Consider the following 18943-nt stretch of genomic DNA (forward strand, 5'->3'; position numbering starts at 1 on the left):
GTTGGCTGTGCAAATCAGCAGGTCCCAGGCCACTGCATGCATGTCTGTTTGACAACTTGTTTCAATTAATGTGCACAAGGGTGTATTGCTTATGTATTAATTAACGACAAACTAAGTGTTACGTACATGCTGATCTCAAGTCTGGTCATCATTAATGAATCGTGATGCATCTTTTATCTCAAGCAGATACTATATTTGTTACTGAATCTGTTAATTCTGAGAACTGTTAAGAACTACTGAACGAATAATAGAGATACGCCTGGCCCCCTTACATGCTTTAATGCAGCTTAAATATTCCGCTATCAGCAGAGGAACAGAAGGCCAGAGAAAGAAATCATAAAACCTTAAAGTTCTCCATGACCACTTATCCACTGGAGGGATACAGCCAGTTTGGAGCCTGTTCCAAAGAGCACTGGGCAGGTTTACACCCTAGACAGTATGCCAGTCCATCAATGACCAACTTATAGACAGCTAACTGTATTTCTCCAGACACAAGTATTCATTGCATTTAACAAGTAAGTGAGGAATCTCATGGAACAAAGTGGGATGCAAACCACCGACCCTGGAAGCAAGAGCCATCAGTACCACCCAGTGATACCCTTGAGCCATCATTCCATCCCTACAAGGCACATTTTATTCTAAGACAAAGGATCTGCTAATATGCTAATGTAGCACCTCATGGTTAGGCTAACCACAAGCTGGTTGTATTGGCACACGGGCTCCCAAAGTGTCTGCTTCAGCAGACGTGCCATCTGGCCTGACAGCCCCCTAAATCCTGGTGACTGTTTCAGCTGCAGACTTGGATGTTTGGCTTGCTTTCCTGTCAATGACACTGAGTGATCCCATTGGCAGGGGCAGAAAGAGCCTGCCTGATACAAACCATTCACTCACAGGCAAGGGCAACACAAGCTGCCTTTACTGGCTGGAATGATGTTTTATCTGAGAGGGAAGGTGTCCTTTGGAGACCAAGCACTGCACTTACCATGTGCCAAGTTTTGTCATTTGGCCACTGCGTTGATATATCCATCCATCTATTTTCTGTAACTGTCAATCCTATTCAGGGTTGTTGTGGGTTGATATGATAGCATTTAAATATTAGATGACAAGACCACTGCTTAATAAAGGGTCAGCCTGATTTTATCACCATATCTGGACATAAATTAGATTAAACATAAAGATTAAAGACAATATTTTGAAGTGAAACATTCTCACTTGCGTTTTCCCATTCCATTGGACCATTCACTTCTTTGATGGATAGAGGGATGCACTGGTCACCCTACCCTGGTCATGGGACACATGGCTGCTACTGGGATGGAAAACCTTCCCTCTATCAGTTCAACTTTCATCGTCCTGTTTTCTCCTGATTTTAATGGCTCTGCATAGTAGAAGTCCTTGAATATTAGATATGACTGCATAATATAACCATATGGTTTTAACTGAAATATATTCATTATACCTTCCACTCTGCTGAAACTATAGTACAGGGACATCTACCTCAGTGCATCTAAAGCTAAAACCTGTCTGCTGAAGATGATCGGCTTCTTTCATCACCATGGGGCACCAGATACTGTAACAGACATACCAGATGTGACCAAGGCTGCTAGGAACCTGAAGGGATAGGGTGTCCCATCCAAGCCCCCCCCCCCCCCCCCCCCAGGAAGTGTGGAGCATCATTGATGTTCAGTTGTGATAACAGATTAGTTTCTCCATCTGCAAATGACCATTTTTCGATCCACTTTCAATAATCCAATGCAGGGCCCTGCCTAGAACTCGGACAAAAGGTCCACTCGCGACAGAATTCTGATCCTACACAAAGCACGAGGCAAGAAACACCCTGAATGGGATTTCAATCCAGAACAAGGCACACACACTGCAGTGTAATTTACAGATAACAATAATCTCTTCCAAACTCCATTTATAGAATCACTTACTAAACAAACAAGAATAGAAAGATCATCCATATGTTTCAAATTATGTTCTAACCTTGCCCAGTACGATAATGGATGCCAGAGCACAGAATAGGACAGGTCTGGGGTCAAACCCACCCTGACTAACTAACCTGCAGTGGTGGCCTAATGGTCTGAGACACACACTTGTAATTGGAAGATTGCTGGTTTGAATCCCTGACCAGCAAAGTACCACTGAAGTTCCCTGAGCACAATACTGTTCCCTAGCTGCTGAATTAGCTGCCCCCTGCTATGTCATGATGTGACATATGGGTGAAATACAGAGGTGTGTTAACAATGACAACTCATGACTTTCCTCTTTCCATGCAATACAAAAAAAAATCATTCCATTTAAGGTTATACCCAATGAAAAACAGCATTAAGCAGAAGACCAACCACTTGACCTTTGGAGATAAAATATACCAATAACAATCACAGTGAGCCAGATTATTCCCACAGATGCAGCTTGTTATGTGCTTTTTTAAGCTTGTAATTCAGCTGTACTTACTTAAACACAAATAGTCATAACCTTTGAATAACATGAATGATACCAGGAAACTATGATGGATATTGCTCTCACAATTCCCCATTTGTGAGCAGTGAACTCTGGAATTACTCTGGAGAAGCTCTTTATACTCACACTCCAAATGAAAACAACTAGTGACCACAAGCCACTATATGCCTCATGACTGGACCCCCTGATGGGGTTATAAATCACGTACCCCTGAAGGAGATGGACGGGTGTGGCGTCAACGATTCTACCTTTTATTAGAGATCAATCTCACCTGGATAAGAGAGCTTTATTTTTAAACCTTCAGACAGGCTTTCGTTCCCTCATCGCAGTGTGAAGGGAGCAGTAGAATGAAAGGTACTACGATGCGGAGCCCTCGTTATGGTTATAGCGTAAACCGATGGTTTCACCCCCAGGAAGAAGAAGTTAGATGTCAGTAAGCAAGCCTGTGCCTGACAGATTTGCTCTCTGGTTCCCTCTCCTGAGTTCTGTTTATATAACCTGCTTTATATTCCCACGTTTATGTTTCTGTAGGCTCTACCCTGCTCCTGTCCCATATCATAGTAAACTGCAAGTGCAACTCCCCCAACCAACCGGTCTAAACTCAAAGAAAAACTAAAAATTGCTGAAATCATGTCGCTAATACTATATAAAAAGTGTCCTTTTGTTTGGTGCGATTGCAATAGGTACCAGCATTTAACCAGCTCCTCTAGTGAGCAAGTTACCAAAGAGGATAATCTGGAAAACCACCGACAACAAAGATGAGATGAAAATGTAATATTCAGACCTACACATTGCTATAGGCTGGCAACAATAAAACCTGCAAAATGTCAATAAGCACTATTTTTGTTTGGGAAACATATATCATGTGTAGGAAAGCATTCTGTCACGAGCGCGCCACCTGCCCTGTCTTATTCCTGTGAGGGCCAGTAGATGGCGCTGCTGGTCCTCCTGCACCGTCTTTCCTTGCCTGGCCTGTAGTTTTAACAGTCTATGCCTGTCCCTCATTACCCGCCTGATAGTCTTGTATTTACAGTGGTACCTCACTTCTCAAACTCATTAGAACTCGAATTTCTTAAAAGTGGAACCAACCAGTTCGAAAAAAAATTACCTAGAGCTTGATCTGAATCTCAGAATTCAAACCGTGAACGCCGACCTAAGATAACTTGTACGTGCGGGGAAATGAGTCACGCGGCACGTCTCTCATAGGAAGCAAAGGGTAATGCTCAGCCTTGCATTCGCTGTGATAGAATCATGCATGTTTACACTAGCTGAAAACATATATTTAGACAGTAAAAATTCATTTAGACAATGATAGACAGTAACAGTAATTATTATAATAAAATACATTTAAAAATAAAGATTTCTTATTAATTATTTTAATATTAATAATAAACCATTAATACATTTAATTATAATAATATTGTCGTGCTGAGCGGGGACGGAACGGAGACAAAGACGCAGACGTCAGGGTGTCGGGGAATATGGGGTTTAATTACAGGTAAGACAGGCAAAATGCAGACGGACAATACAGTGACCGGACTGGGGAAACAAACTGATGACAAGAACCAGAAACAGCTGATCACACGGGGATTCCACACGGGGTTAACGAGGGGGCTTGGCACACGGGAGGAGCAGACGATCGGGGCAGGACACATTTTTTTTTTTAACTTTACACATTGTTTGGATACATTTATTTTCTTACTTTACAAATTACTGTTTTGATAAATGTGCTTAGATGTGTTTAGTAAAATATATGCTCTTGTTTTATCCAGTTCATTTTGTGTTTAAATGCTAAAAAAAACATGTTTAGGTGTAAGTTTTTGGGGCCAGGAACCAATTAATTGGTTTTCCATTATTTCTTATGGGGAAAATTCGATCTGAACTCAAACTTTTTAGGATTCGATCCTGAGTTCTGAACGGATTAAGTTCGAGTTCTGAGGTACCACTGTAAATGCCTCCCTGTCCTGTGTTCCCCACTCCGGTCATTATCCACTGCTACTGTTGGCTGTCGTCTGTCGGTTACTTGTCTATACCCCTAATAAAGAGCTGGGTCCCTTCTTGCTGTCCTCACCTACCGACATAACACATTCCTTTCAATTTTTATTGAATTATGTAAATTACATCAATTTAAAACAGACACGTTCTTTAAGAATTGAAATGCAAATTCAATTTTAAAAAATCGGTGCTTGTCAGTTAAGGACTGATTAGGAATTTCCTGTATGCATGTCATAGTCTTCGAAAGCTCACCTTCCTGCCTTCGCTGTTGTCCGCGCTGACGTAGGAGAGCTTCCGTCGCACGTAGAAGAGCATGTCGTCCTGCCGGGGTGCCCACTTCTCCATGAAATAGGTGGAGAACATCCATGTCCAGAACACAATCCTGTCATCCTTAAAACACACTGTAAAAGAAACCACAGCAGTGCAGCCTGGGTCAGACACAGCTTCATCTGGCCTACAGAGATTATTCATTATTCGCAGGGGATTTTTGCCCACCCCCATCTTGGTCTCCATGAGACACACATATACAGGTGAGCTTGGGGGTCACAGCACAGGCTTGGCCAGCATCTAGTACCCATGGAGCACTTGAGGTTAAGGGTCTTGCTCGAGAACCCAACAGAGACCTGTTGGCCATGGGATTTGAACCAGCGATCTTCTGATCTTGGCCACAGAGTCCTAACCAGCAGGGCCTCACACTTGCCCCCATGGGAGCTAGTAGAGGATTGAGCAGTACAAGTCCAGCCACCCTCCAGTGACTTATCTGTGGTCAGAGTGGGACCTTGTTCTGTCCCAGGAAGCACATGGCACATGACCAATCCATCAAAGGTCCCACACACCGTCCTACAAAGAATCATACACAAGGTGTAACTTAGAGACGTCAGTTAGCTCAACTGCATGTCTTGGATCAGGGGTCACCCCCTCACAATCAAATTTGCCAGAGTGGGGGAGCACAATGTCTATGTTTAGAAATGTCTAGGGTCTAGAACTGCCTATGTCTTGGGTTGTGGAAGGAGATCGGAGTACCAGAAAGAAACCCACACAATACAGAAAGAACATCCACACACAGGACAGAAGGAGGCGTGAGGCAACAGTGCAACTTACTGGGCCACCTTGCTACAACATTTTAGTGTATATCTGTTCATTAGAGCAGTTTATAAGGACTGTTGCTCATATAGGAAGTAACCATTCACCTTCTGGAAATGGTTCACATGAGAGTCTATCCAGTGAATCAGCTGCGGGTGACTCACAGTCCGGACTTATTTCAGCATAATGCAGGTTCTTCCACAAGTCGCGGCATAAAAAGGATGCAAGAATCCCTTTACTGCATGATCAGTGTACAAACGCTACAGAGTCTTTCATGCACGGACCTCGAGGCTCAGTCCTAAGAGCTATAAACGCGCTCAATCAGCTCCTCAAGTGCCCCTGGTAGAACCTCGCTGTCAACCTTGCACTATAACATTGCACAACCTGAGCCATTTTGTACATGTATATGTACAGTTTATTTATGTCTTCATTTTGTATATTTTTACTGTTTTTATTGAGTACTACATGTATGATTTGCCCATTGAATCTCATTGTACTTTGTTCAATGACAATAAAGTAATTAAATTGAATTCACTTTGGGTTTCAAATTCACCTGCTGCCAAGCACCAGCATACAGAACTAGGCCCTAATGGAGATGAAGGCACCTTAATACTGTACTTTGCAGAAATTCTCATATATCTCCATAAGTTTTATATCAGCTTTGTTCCCTGGTGAATAACAGTTTTTATGATTTTCTGATTTTTTACTCCCAGAAGGCTGAACACCACAGGCGTGTGAGGCGTCTGGCAGAGAAACCGTCCGAAGGGAGTTCCGTCCTGCTCGCCCGCTGGAACCAGAGGCTCGGGCTCACGCTCTAGCTCGGTTGCTAGGCAACCATGTCACTGTGTTGCAGGGGTTCTGGGTCTTTTGTGACAGGAGCTGAGGTTCTGCACTGCAGGTGAACACAGAGGTGGGGATGAGACTGGGGGGGAGACATTCTGTAAACACAAGTCCTCTGTGACTGGGAAGGACAACACCAAACCCAAACCCAGGGGTGGGCAATCTTACCCGCAAAGGGCCGGTGTGTATGCAGGTTTTTGGGATAACCTGTAGGTCAGCTGTTCAAACCCAGGTGTGAGGAATCTTCAGCCAATCAGTCCTCTAATTAGTAATCTAATTAGGGAGTTGCAGCGAAAACCCGCATACACACCGGCCCTTTGTGGATAAGATTGCCCACCCCTGCCCAAACCCAAACAGCTAATAAATTAATATGAAAGTATTAAAGCAATCTTAAAGTAGGGCTTCCCTTCTCCCTACAGTGTTCATGATGCCCTTTACAAAAAGCTCACACATAACACGTAGTACACTGATCTATCCCTCCATTCATATATTTATCCATGTGATATGTCAATCAATTTATCCTGGGCAGGGTCGTGGGGATTCACACTGATATAGTGCTCACAGAAAGTCTTGGGATGCTTACTTACTTTGGAAAGAATGTTCCAAATTTATTGATTGATGTTTCACATATCTTCACATACCGTACCTTAACATACTGTACCACTTGTTATGTTAAAACATAACAAGTGTTAACCCTCACCAGGATACTGGAGGGCTCATGAGAGTTTGCCCAACCAGTATACATGTGTTTTGTGGACTTGGAAAAGGAATACGACTGTGTCCCTTGAGGCAGTCCTGTAGGGGGTGCTCTAAGAGTATGGGGTACGGGGTCTGTTTTTGCGGGCCATCAGATCCCTGTACAAATGAGTTTGATTGGAGGAAGTGGCTGGTGAGAGGAAGGTCTGGGCATCCCTTCATGATCTGGCCCCGGATAAGCGGCGTAAAATGGATGGATGGATGGATGGATGAATGCGTGTTAAAACAGACATTAGAAACTAGTAGGAAGTAATATGATACAATATAAAAAATAGAAATGCATGACATATCAGTTAACATATCAGTATCAGCAACGATAAAAATTGGGTGACATACTGACATCGATAAAAATCAAGATATGGATATTGGAGTGATGTGTCAATCTTTGATCGATATTCTCGGCTGATATTTAAAGTTTATCTATAATAAAAGCTGGCAAAGGTAAAGACATACTACTAAACTAATGGAGATGATTGCATTGGTCGTTCAGCCATTTTTTATTGGCTCATTCACCACATAGAAGTAAGGTTACCATGTTCAACCTGAAAGGGGAGGATCAATCGTGAGGTTTGAAAATACAGTACAAATTGCATCCAGTATTTATTCAAAATGGGGCACAGCATTTTATTTTAAAGTTCAGAACAATCCTGTAATATACAGGATAGGTGGAAACTCTACTTAGAAGAGGTCTCAATGTACCAGCCCATGAGACATTATTTATACGGCCTACATGATAGTTTATTAAATGTGGCTATCAGATCGATTTTTCGTTTTCCACAGAATAAAAAATGGCGTTTCGCTAATGAGTGCTGCCCCACCACCAACTCCACTCAGCATGTGGCTCAGAGATTAGCTGGTTATTGGCATCGGTATTGGCATTGCTATCGGTCGATACTAGACAAAAAAATGTCAATATTGGTCAAAATTTCATTATCGGTGTATCACTAAAAACAATATAGCATAACATCCTATATGACACTACTGCCACTGTCACATCACACCTGCACGGTTGGGAGCTCAACTCCAGTAAATATGAATCAAAGACTAGTGAAATCTGGAATATTCTTCTGTATAGCCAGAAGGGTTTGCCTGCCTAGGTGGGTAACAGCAGTATCTCTATAGTTCTTGAAAACAAAGTAAACAGAAAATAAAACTCTCTACAGCACCCTGCATGCCCGTCTAATTGAAAATAAATGAAGTCTTTTGATGAAACTAAATTTCCTGGTATTCTTTAAAAAAAAAGTCTCATTGGAGTTTGCACATAAATTTCTCTTTTGTTTTCCTCAAAAACAAATACAATACTCTTCAGTTGAGACATGTCACAGCAAATAAAACTGATTACTTTGGGCACTGGTGCCAAACTACAATATCAACCAGAAAATAAATAAACATAAAGCTCATACCAAATCGCCATAATCTACAGCAGGTCTCCGGTAGGTTCGCTATGAAGAAATGCAGCTGTTGATTGTGCGACCACCCCTTTTGTGGGGGGAGGGTTCCCCTCATCAGATGTCTCACAATCGAAGGGTTGTGGTTACGGTTACAAAGGAGTGTTTCACGCTTTTAAATTTTTATCAACATACTGTAACAATCATCATGCTACCTCCCCGTTGGTGTCTTTCCATAAAGACCCCCACTCTGGGAACCCCTGATGTTAGGTACTAAACATAACTTGTGTTGGTCCGTTTCCTATGCACCCCTATTCTTCTTTTTCGGGGCCTCTGAGATTCAGGCAGGCCAGGGTTGCCAAGTCTGCTCGTAAGCTGGGGTTGCCAGGTTTGCACCACGGGCCATATGACTGAATAAAACACGACGTGTGTCTGAAGGCCCTGTTAGTGCAGCTTTGTCGAACGGTCCCTTTTCACCGCCAGTCTAATGGGGAAATGTAGGTGCTTTAAAAACGAGGAAGTCCCTGTGATTTCTCTACAGTGAAACAGAGACGATTCACTGGCTCTATAACATTTCAAAGACACTCAGTTTCGTAAAATTACTGCGTTATCATTGCAATATGTTTTGGTAACTTCAGTTTCATGGTATATCTATTCAAAAATATTCCACTCCAGCTCTTGAAAGTACAGTAAAAATACTTTTAAATATGAAGAGAGAAAATTGAATTTAAATGTCAAATGTCAAGCCATTTAAAATATTTATACAATATAGCATTTCTTAGAAAGGTTAAGCAAAACGTAATGATAATGGGCAGAATGGAAAGTGAACAGGATGACTTGTGATGTCAGTTTAGCTGGGTTAACCAGGAGAGTAATCATGCAATGGTAACAAGAAGAATGGAAAGCAAACAGTATGGTTTGTGACAGCAAGTTAGCTAGGTTAAACAGGGTAATAAGGGTGCAATCATAATGGGCATGACGGAAAGTCACATTTGCCAGGTTAGCAATGATGTAATACCAAAAAATCTGCCCAGGAAAAGAAAAATGCCTGTAACACTGGTTTAGATGGGTTAACCACATTAGGCGGGATGACCAGGCTTCACCTAGACAGAGCGTGGAGCTAGACCCTCCATGAGATATGAAGGTCAACTGAGTCTCCCAGTACACAGCAGATTCCAAATCCATTAGTATACTCAACAAGGTGATAGAGAATATTCAATTACTCATTTATAATAGATTAAATAGATTAACTTGTTATTTTTAAAGTCACTATTTTAACTCATATATTGTTCCTACTAGTACAGAGCAATTTCTTTGATAAAGTCTCCGATTTTGCCCAGTCATTGTAGGTCTATGTCTACCTGCTGTGGCTTCACGAAGTTTAAAATATGCAGAATTTACACTTCAAAAACGAAGAGAAATTTTTAAAAGTAAGTAACTACACCCTCCACCCTCAAACCCCAACATGGACAGTCAGATGTCACTGTGTGGTGGCTTTGTGTATCTGCCCCCGTCAGTAGGAGAACTGGCTGAACGAGAATGGCCAGACTTCGATACACATGGTTGTGAACCAGACGGCCAAGTTCACATGAAATCCTCCATATGAGCACTGCCTCATTTCAGGTTCAAGACTGAATGTGGCCAAGACCTTAAGGGCAATGTCAGGAGATTCACTTACATTTAGAAGACATTTAGATATGATGCTTTAATGCTGGCATGACATCAGACCCGAGTTTCTGAGAAATATGACGAAGAGATCATTGGTCAGAAGAGGCTGGACCAAATGTAGAAAAGCAGCCGGGTGACTCAGACCCAACATGACTCACCTTAAATAGGTTTCTGAAAAAAATCAACTGCACATGTACTTCACCACCTGAAAGCATACAGCAGATTTACGTATTCACAGCCAAGGGGGGGGGGGGGGGGGGGGGGGGGCACAGCGAAATAATCTATAGTATAAATTAAAATGAGAAGACCGTTGGCTGATGCTTTTATGTGTAGATTATTAACCTCCCTGAGAACCACCCTGGAGGAATAATCACCCTTTCTATTCTACACATCTCTTAAATAAACTATTAGCTATTACAGTATGTGTATCTCAATGGCGTCGATAAGACCTGTCAATGTTTAGCATTCATATTGTCTTTCTTCATACAAAGACTCATTTTAGAGGTTCCATTAAAATAATGTACTTTGGAAAGAAACACATTCTTAGTAATGGAATAATAGAATATTAAGTAACGTTTAAACGATTCTGTAATTGATCACAAATTGCCTTAATTTGCACCTTTTCTCTCTGACACACCATGATTGCAATGACAGTATCATTTACACCCCTACATTCATTATTAGCTCTTGGACTGATTTTGCATGTCAACAAGATTAGCCAGTGTTTTCATTTTCAAACGTTAGACCTTTATAAACCCAGTGAGACTTACATCATCATTCAGTGACAGCTAAATAATTGAAATGTTCTATATTTCAGGAGGAACAAATTAAGCCAAATTAAATACTGGGGAGCACCCCGACCCCCACCCCCCCTGGTTCCTATACCCCTGCATCATTACATCTACACTTAATTTCCTTATCAGGCAGCAAATGAAATGACATGCATATTGTTATGTACGAGTGGATGATTTTAAAAATCCTTTAATTAACACATAGCATGCCTAACATTATTGCATGAAACCTCTTTAATGTGAATATATTTTCAAGACATTCATATAATATACAGTTTTAACATTTTTGCATTAAAATGTATGTGTATTAAAATTGATATTTAATTTAAACAAAATAATAATAATTTATTAGCCATAATTTTATGTTTGAAACCTTTAAATTGTTGCTCCCTTATAGGTGTCTGAGAAGAAAGCATCTATGCTATGTGTCTATACTGCAACCTAGTTTATACAGATTGTACGCTGATTGTACAGACTGTGTGTGTGACACAGGCAGCCCTGGAGATGTGCAGTGCACAGGCTGTGTGTGAGACAGGCAGCCTCAGAGATATGCAGTGTACCAGTGGTGTGTGTGACACTGGTAGCCTTGGAACTGAGCAGTATTCCGGCTGTGTGTGTGAGTCAGGTACTATAGCCCTGAAGATCTGCAGTATACAGGCTCTGTGTGTGAGACATCATCCCAGGAGATGTGCAGTGCACAGTCTGTGTGTGAGACAGCAGCCTTGGAGATGTGCAGTGTACCAGCTGTGTATTTGATACAGGCAGCCCTAGAAATGTGCAGTGTACAGGCTGTGTGTGTGTGTATAATGTTTATATTACATTGTGGGGACCAAATTAACCTGTTTTTTTACATTGTGAGGACCAGTTTCCAGGTCCCTACAAAGATCTGTTAATGCAAACAAAAAACTAAAAATGCTAAAACACTTGTATTTTGTCTGATTACTTATGGTTAAGGTTAGGGCTGAGTCGGGGATAAGGTCGTCATGTTTGGATTAAAGTTTTCCTCGTAAAAATGAATGGAGAGTCCCCACAAAGATAGAATTATAAAGCCTATGTGTGTGACAATGTGAGGGCTCAGTGTCTGTGCATATATGCCCTGGAGATTAGTTTGAGAATCAATTTCCAAGCCATCTTCCAGCAGCAACACCTCATCCTCAATGCACACTACCCAGGCTCACTGCACCCACTGAGAATATCAGCCTAAATCGAGCAGACTCATTAGGACAAGCTCATTACTTTCCGGCCACGCCAGGTGACACTGCCCAGGCTGACAGCAGCTTCATCAGCACAACCATACGCCCATAGCACCCTGAGCCACGGGGGCTGAGCAATGTGTCTCTGTGATGCAGCAACCATAATTACATTGATTGTAAGTGTCTTATAGATCAGTGTTTTTTAACCAAGGTCCTCTATGTAGACCCTGTGTTACGGCGGGACATGAAGAAGGAGGGAAGATCCACGTAGCAGCTCTCAGCAGTGCACCAAGCACACCATGACAGGATTTATTATAACAAAATCACTTTGGGGAATAAAACTCAAAATATCCAACAGAGTTGAGGGTGATCTCCTGCCAGCCTCAAACACATGTCTGTAGGAGAGGGTCAGTTCTTTGCCATACACTCAGCCTTTTCAGCCAGACGGCAGCCCAGGGAGCAGCAGAACACACGAGTAACTAAGGGGCTACAAGACTGAGGAGGCAACAGGATGATCAGTGACACCTGCTGGCCAAATGGGAAAACAAGACAGAACAGAAAAGAGCAAGGACGGGTCCTGACACCGTGTCACCTGGTTTTCAGTCCATGTGATCTTTGAATTCATCAGGCTGGATTTATATGTAATAAAACTAGTGCTGTCAAACGATTAAAATTTTTTATCAGATTAATCACAGGGTTGCTGTGGATTAATTTCGATTAATCACGATTAAAATTCATTCATTTTTAATCTATATTAATCACATTTCATTTTGCATGAGCAAACAGACTCAAGAAAAAAGGGAATATATATGCACTTAACATGTTTATTGAACATCTTGAACACGAGTCGGATGCATTCCATATGCTACAGAAGTGCAATACCATGGACCCATATCAAAAAGCAAGATTTTTTGCTTAGCCGGACAACTTGTCGGATTTAGGGTACCTCAGTTTAAATGGTCTTTATCTTCGTTCACTTACAGTTAGCCCGAACTACCGTAAATCCGAGAAATAATCCGACTAATCATGAAATCCAATTCTAGCCCGGTTAATTGCCATTGTTAGCAATATCAGTTGATAACACATTACGTGCGGTGCTTTACGTATAAAACTCCGTAGCAACACGTCCACAGATAAGTTGGACGGTATAGTGTGTGCGACCGATTTAATGAGCCACAAATGAGAAGCAGTGCTCAAACAGGGTAAAACTACAACTTTCCCTTCTGTAGATAAAGGGCGCAGCCATCTTGGATTCTGAACTCGGGATCCTCTGTGCTGCTCCGAGATATTTCTCGGCTCTCTGAGAAACGGGAGCGCGCATGTCGTCACTTCCGGCTTCGAAACTCTGGATTCCGACTTGGAATACAAGTTCTGAGGGCAAATGGAACACACCAAAACTGCCCGAAATGGGTTGACAGAGACATTTCAGGGATTTTGAGTCATTCTGCGCTGCAGATGGGTTAATTGCGTTAAAAATTTTAATCAGATTAATCATGATGATGGATTAATCTGCGTTAACCCGTTAATTTTGACAGCCCTAAATAAAACACATTGCTGTTGGACATGGTTAGCAAAACTAAAATCCAGTTACAATAATTTTTGCAAATAAAATGCCTTCCTTTTGTGTGATAATTGTAGTCAAAACATATTTGGCATCTTATTTAATCAAGTTAATTGTGGAAGAGTTATAAATAATCAGTGATTGATGAAAAAAAAAACAATTAACAATGAAGCAAAACTGAAAATATTTAGAAACATCTGGTTATTTTTCACTTTTATAATTAACCTAACAAAAAAAGCAGTTTAGTGCAAAATTAATGTGAGTATTCAGACAGTGCATTTGATTTAACATGAATTTAATTAAAATGTGAGTGATTTGTCTCAGTCAAGCCTATTTAATTAAGAGCTCAGCAGACAATAATCCAGCATCCACATTGTGTTGTGAGGACCAGGTCTGGGAAACCGTTACAAAATGTGCAGCCCGAGCTCTGCAGCTTAGTATCACCAAACACCAATCAGATGAAGGGTACCCACGTACCCGCTTCCTATTGGTTCACAGAAATGAGAAGGGCACTCTGAAAAAGGTTAATTTCTCTAACAATGAAGACATGGCTACATCTTTCCACACAGATCACTCCCTTAGGGTATTATAAAACGCATGAAACCAAGAACAGAAATGTTCAGGCTGTTTGTTTGCAACAGTGAACCTCCACATTGTTTTTCTTAACTGAAAGTGACATTTACAACTAGGTTCACTTAAGAAAATAGTGATTATGAAGACAACGCAGTTCTCTTACTAAAAACAGCCAAATTGCTGGTCTGGTCAGACTAATATACTGCTGAGCAATGTCCTTAAGGACAAATTCACTATCAAAATATACATGTATCTCTGAATGGCTGATGATGTTCAATTTATAAATGCAGAAAGTTGGATAGTGACCACAAAAGCATGCATTAAAACACTTCCTGAGTTCCTCTCACTTCTAAGTGCTGTAAGACCATAGATCCTGCAGGAATAAAGCAGGATTTTCCTATCGGCAGGCTGTACCCAGCAATTGAATTTTGAATATGTGCATTGGGTTTTATAATCAATGCTAACCCGGTGCCAAGGCTAGCACTGTACCAGCAGCTGGTCGCACGCACTAAAATTTCTGATCTGTTCTCCTGCAATATGACAGTTACTCCACATGAACAGCTGGCATACAGTGTGAAACTGAAACAACTGGAAGGGATTTTTTCCTTCTAGTATACCAAACACGAGACGATAGTATAACCTACCAAACACACTGCAATAGTGCACCAGGCACACTGTGACAGTCAACCCAGCACATCAAGACAGTATACCAAGCACGCTGTGAAGTGGCAGAAACAAAGTTTGTTTTTTTTCAGTAACCTGCTCCTGTTTCTTATTTTGTTTCACCACTTTGAAAATGCTGGGATGCTTATCTAACTTGTGCCTTCCAAATGATTCAAGGAGCAGATTCAGATGAACTAACCAAAATATTCATTTTAAATAAACACCACAACAGAATGCAAAATGTGTATATGCATTCTGAGAGTGCTCATTTTAGCTGTGTTTGTCAGGGACACTGCCAACCCATGACAAGTTAATAATGGTAGGGACTGGCACCAGTATTCCTCATGGCCTTGGGTAGGAACATCTTTAATTGCCTTTTTCCTTCTCAACCTACAAGGGGCACACATATTCACACACCATGAATGCACGTGACTCAAAATAGGCCTAAACTAATACTAATGTGAATGTGACAGTGCACCAAGCACACAATGATAGTGTACCAAGCATGCCACGATTGTGTACCAAGCACACGATGATAGTGTACCAAATGCACCATGATAGTGTACCAAATGCACCATGATGGAGTACCAAGCATGCCACAATTGTGCACCAAGTGCACCATGATAGTGTACCAAGCACACCAAAATTGTGTAACAAGCACACCATGATAGTGTACCAAGCATGCCCGATTACAGGTATGTACCAAGCACGCCATGAGTTGCTGAACATGCCACACCATGACAGTGTACTAAACACATTGTGATAGTGAATGCAGCATACCATTATAGTGCACCAAACATACAGAGATAGTATACCAAACTCATTATAATAGTTAATGCAGCACCACATGATAGTGTACCAAGCATGTGGCTACAGTGCACCAAGCACTCCGTGATAGTGTGCTAAACACACAGTGATAGTGTACCAAGCACATGGTGACAGTGTACTAAGCACACAGTGATAGTGTATCAAGGCTTGGTGATAGTGTACCAAGCACTCTGTGATAATGTGGCAAGCACGGTGTGATAGTGTACAAGCACGCTGTGATAGTATACCAAGCACACTGTGATAGTATACCAAGCATGCTATGATAGTATACCAAGCACACTGTGATAGTATACAAAGCATGCTGTGATAGTATACCAAGCACTCTGTGATAGTATACCAAGCACGCTGTGATAGTATACCAAGCACTCTGTGATAGTGTACCAAGCACGCTGTCATATTGCAGGCAGCATCAAATCAATCAGATGAATTAATAATAGGCACATCCATGCTTTGCTAATTTGGCTGGTATTGCACTGTCTAACAGGATGGGGGCGGCATATGAAGATGAAACATAATGCAGGGTGTTACAGAGCAGGCAGCCCTGCGGGAGGCATTTCTCGGGATGCAAACATTTGCCCAGACTACTGAGTCACTTCCCGGGATGCGGAGCCTCATGGCCAGACCGGTGGAGGGGAGACTCAAGGAGCAGCAAAGAAGAGGAAAGAAAGACATCTTACTATCCATTTATCCATCCATCCATCCATCCATCCTCCAACTACTGTTCCTGATCATGGTCACGAAGATGGGATTCCAGTAAAATTAATATTAACATTACAATAAACCAAGCTTCCAGGGGCAGCACTGAACAAAGAAAACAATTAGGAAGGGAATGGTAGCGCTGATGCTATAGAGCCAAGCCACGAGTAACTTTCAATGGAGCTGTTCCTATTCCCTGGCAGGACGGAATAAGCACTATAGTAGGAGCAGTAGGAGACTGTATGCGAGCCAGTCCCCCCCCCCCCCCCCCCTTCCACCCTGCAGACTCAAACCCTCAGGAGAACCTGACACTCTGTTCAGCAGCAGGATCCAAGGTGAGTTGTCTTTGTATCGATTTAATTTTTGGCTGGTCGGGTGCTAAACTCACTCATTCACTTACCTTCTTCCTAGTTCCCAATCCCATAAAAGGACATAAATGTGTGATAGCTCACTCCCCAGGAATCACACTGGTGCCCCATGGCCTTAGATTGGCTTTGTTTTCGCTGTGCTCTCTCTCATTTCCCAAGTTCCTGTTACCTCCCCCAAACCCCCTTGAGAGAGGGATCTATCCATAGCCCTGCATGAAGCAAGACATACAGTCATGTTAGTAACTCATCCAACCATGTTCCATAACTGGCTATCGCGTACAAGGTCACGGGGGGACCCAGAGCCTATGCCAGGTCACCCTGGATAGGTAGCCAATCCACTGCAGGGTACATGCTCACAGCCATAACCAATAAGGGCAAACTGAAGATGCCTGTTCCCCAGTCCACATGTCTTTGGACAGCATTACGAAACTGGAGTATCCAGATAAGCACAGCACCACATGGGGAGAACATTCCCACACGTGGAGAGCAGGCTGGGATTTGAACTGAGCCACAGGACCGTTCAATTAGTAATGAATGATTTACATATTACATCTAATCCAGCAATTGACACCAAATCCTGCATGCACCTGGACAGAACGTGAGACCTGTTAAACTAACACTTCAACAGCACCACCCATGTTGACTCACTGCATCCGCTAATTCGACACACTTTCCTACACTCCTCCCTGGCTACCATGAAGGTAGGGAGGGTCCTCACCAAGCAAGAGACCTTTTTGGTGGTTCCACCCAACCCATCATGGATCCTATGACATCACACCCCACACCAGCCCTGAGTGTTCCTGACCCATTTTCCAGAGCCCAGTGAACAATGAAGACTTCAATAAAAACAGCAGTATGCCCAGTTATGACTCATGAATATATGCATTTACAATGCAGGTCAAAATGACAGCCTCGTAATTACTGATTGGGTTTTACAAAGACTGTGAATATAATGAGAAATTAGTCAGCAGAAAATGTGCCACTGTTGACCCAGGAAAATATGTTACGTACGTCTCTCCCCTGCTAAGAAGCTGGCTTATAATTCATATCAAAAAGTTCTTATTTCACATATTGCACATGTTATCCATGAATGCCATTGGAGTAAAACAAAAGAAAAATGGCTGCACACCATGACGCCTGCCTCTTGGGATGTACCATGTGGCCGAGAGCCAGAGGGGCTGCTCCACTCTACCACCACCAGACAGTTATCCTGTGGGCAGTTTGGCTAACGAGCTAATGTGCAGGCTATTAAAATGGCCAAATATGTGTAATATGTTTAGAAACAGAGAAGAGGGTAGACCGGGCTTTTCTGATTCTTGTCTGTGACCTGGAAATGGCATTTTGTTTGCCCCAGTTTGTTGAGCACATGAAGAATATAAATTATGACACTAACTCCTGCACCGCCTCCCTCCCCAAGCGGTGACATGGCACAATCCTCTGTTTGACCTTTGGATGAATGAGGATGCGTCTGTTCATACAGACAGCTCAACCTGACAGGTTTTCTGTCTGTGGCCTTTATTTCCAATGCCTGGAAAAACAGGTCACAGCGCTTTAATCCTAACGCCCCCTATGGACGGTTTGTGTCAGCCCTCTATTTGGACCCACACTCAGCTGGTAAAGAAGCCTTTGGGGCCTGACCGCATCTCCACAAGTACAGCACAGAGCTCTTCAGCCCAACGGGACCCAAACTGCAGAATCTGGTGCCACAAGCCAGCAGTGTTGATGGTGAGGAGGGATGAGACACTCACAGTTTTAAGGCTCAGCATGTTTTCTGTCAAGCAAGAGTCACAGGGGTCCAAGCTCTCTGCGACAAGTCCATCCAAAGCGATGTTCACCAATCAATTATGCTAATTTTGGAAGCTCTGGAGCAATGGGAGCTTTCCAGAAATCCGTCCCAGGATGATAGAGAGCAGGCTGGAGGATGACTCAGGCTCAGCTGGCAGGAAGTGAGTGTTAAGGAATGGGAAGCTCACACCTGCATCTGACAGACACGGATAAAGGCTATGGATCCACCATAAAAAAAGCTGAATGTTCTGTAGTAGACATTAACAGTCCTGTTAGTCGGGGTCTCCATGTATAT

General features: G+C 42.4%; 1 protein-coding gene across 4 annotated transcripts in view; it reads right to left on the bottom strand.

Annotated features, from left to right (window-relative positions):
* The window catches only part of LOC111846999 (uncharacterized protein KIAA0930 homolog), a 52209-nt gene that overhangs the window by 23815 nt on the left and 9451 nt on the right, over positions 1-18943 (bottom strand). For all 4 annotated transcript variants that reach the window (XM_023817791.2, XM_023817792.2, XM_023817793.2 and 1 more), the window contains one exon: positions 4708-4856. In XM_023817791.2, coding sequence (XP_023673559.1) covers positions 4708-4856 — 149 coding nt within the window. The remainder of the gene's footprint in view (positions 1-4707; positions 4857-18943) is intronic.

The sequence above is a fragment of the Paramormyrops kingsleyae genome, chromosome 1 (genome assembly GCF_048594095.1).
Source record: "Paramormyrops kingsleyae isolate MSU_618 chromosome 1, PKINGS_0.4, whole genome shotgun sequence".
NCBI classification, from domain to species: Eukaryota; Metazoa; Chordata; class Actinopteri; order Osteoglossiformes; family Mormyridae; genus Paramormyrops; species Paramormyrops kingsleyae.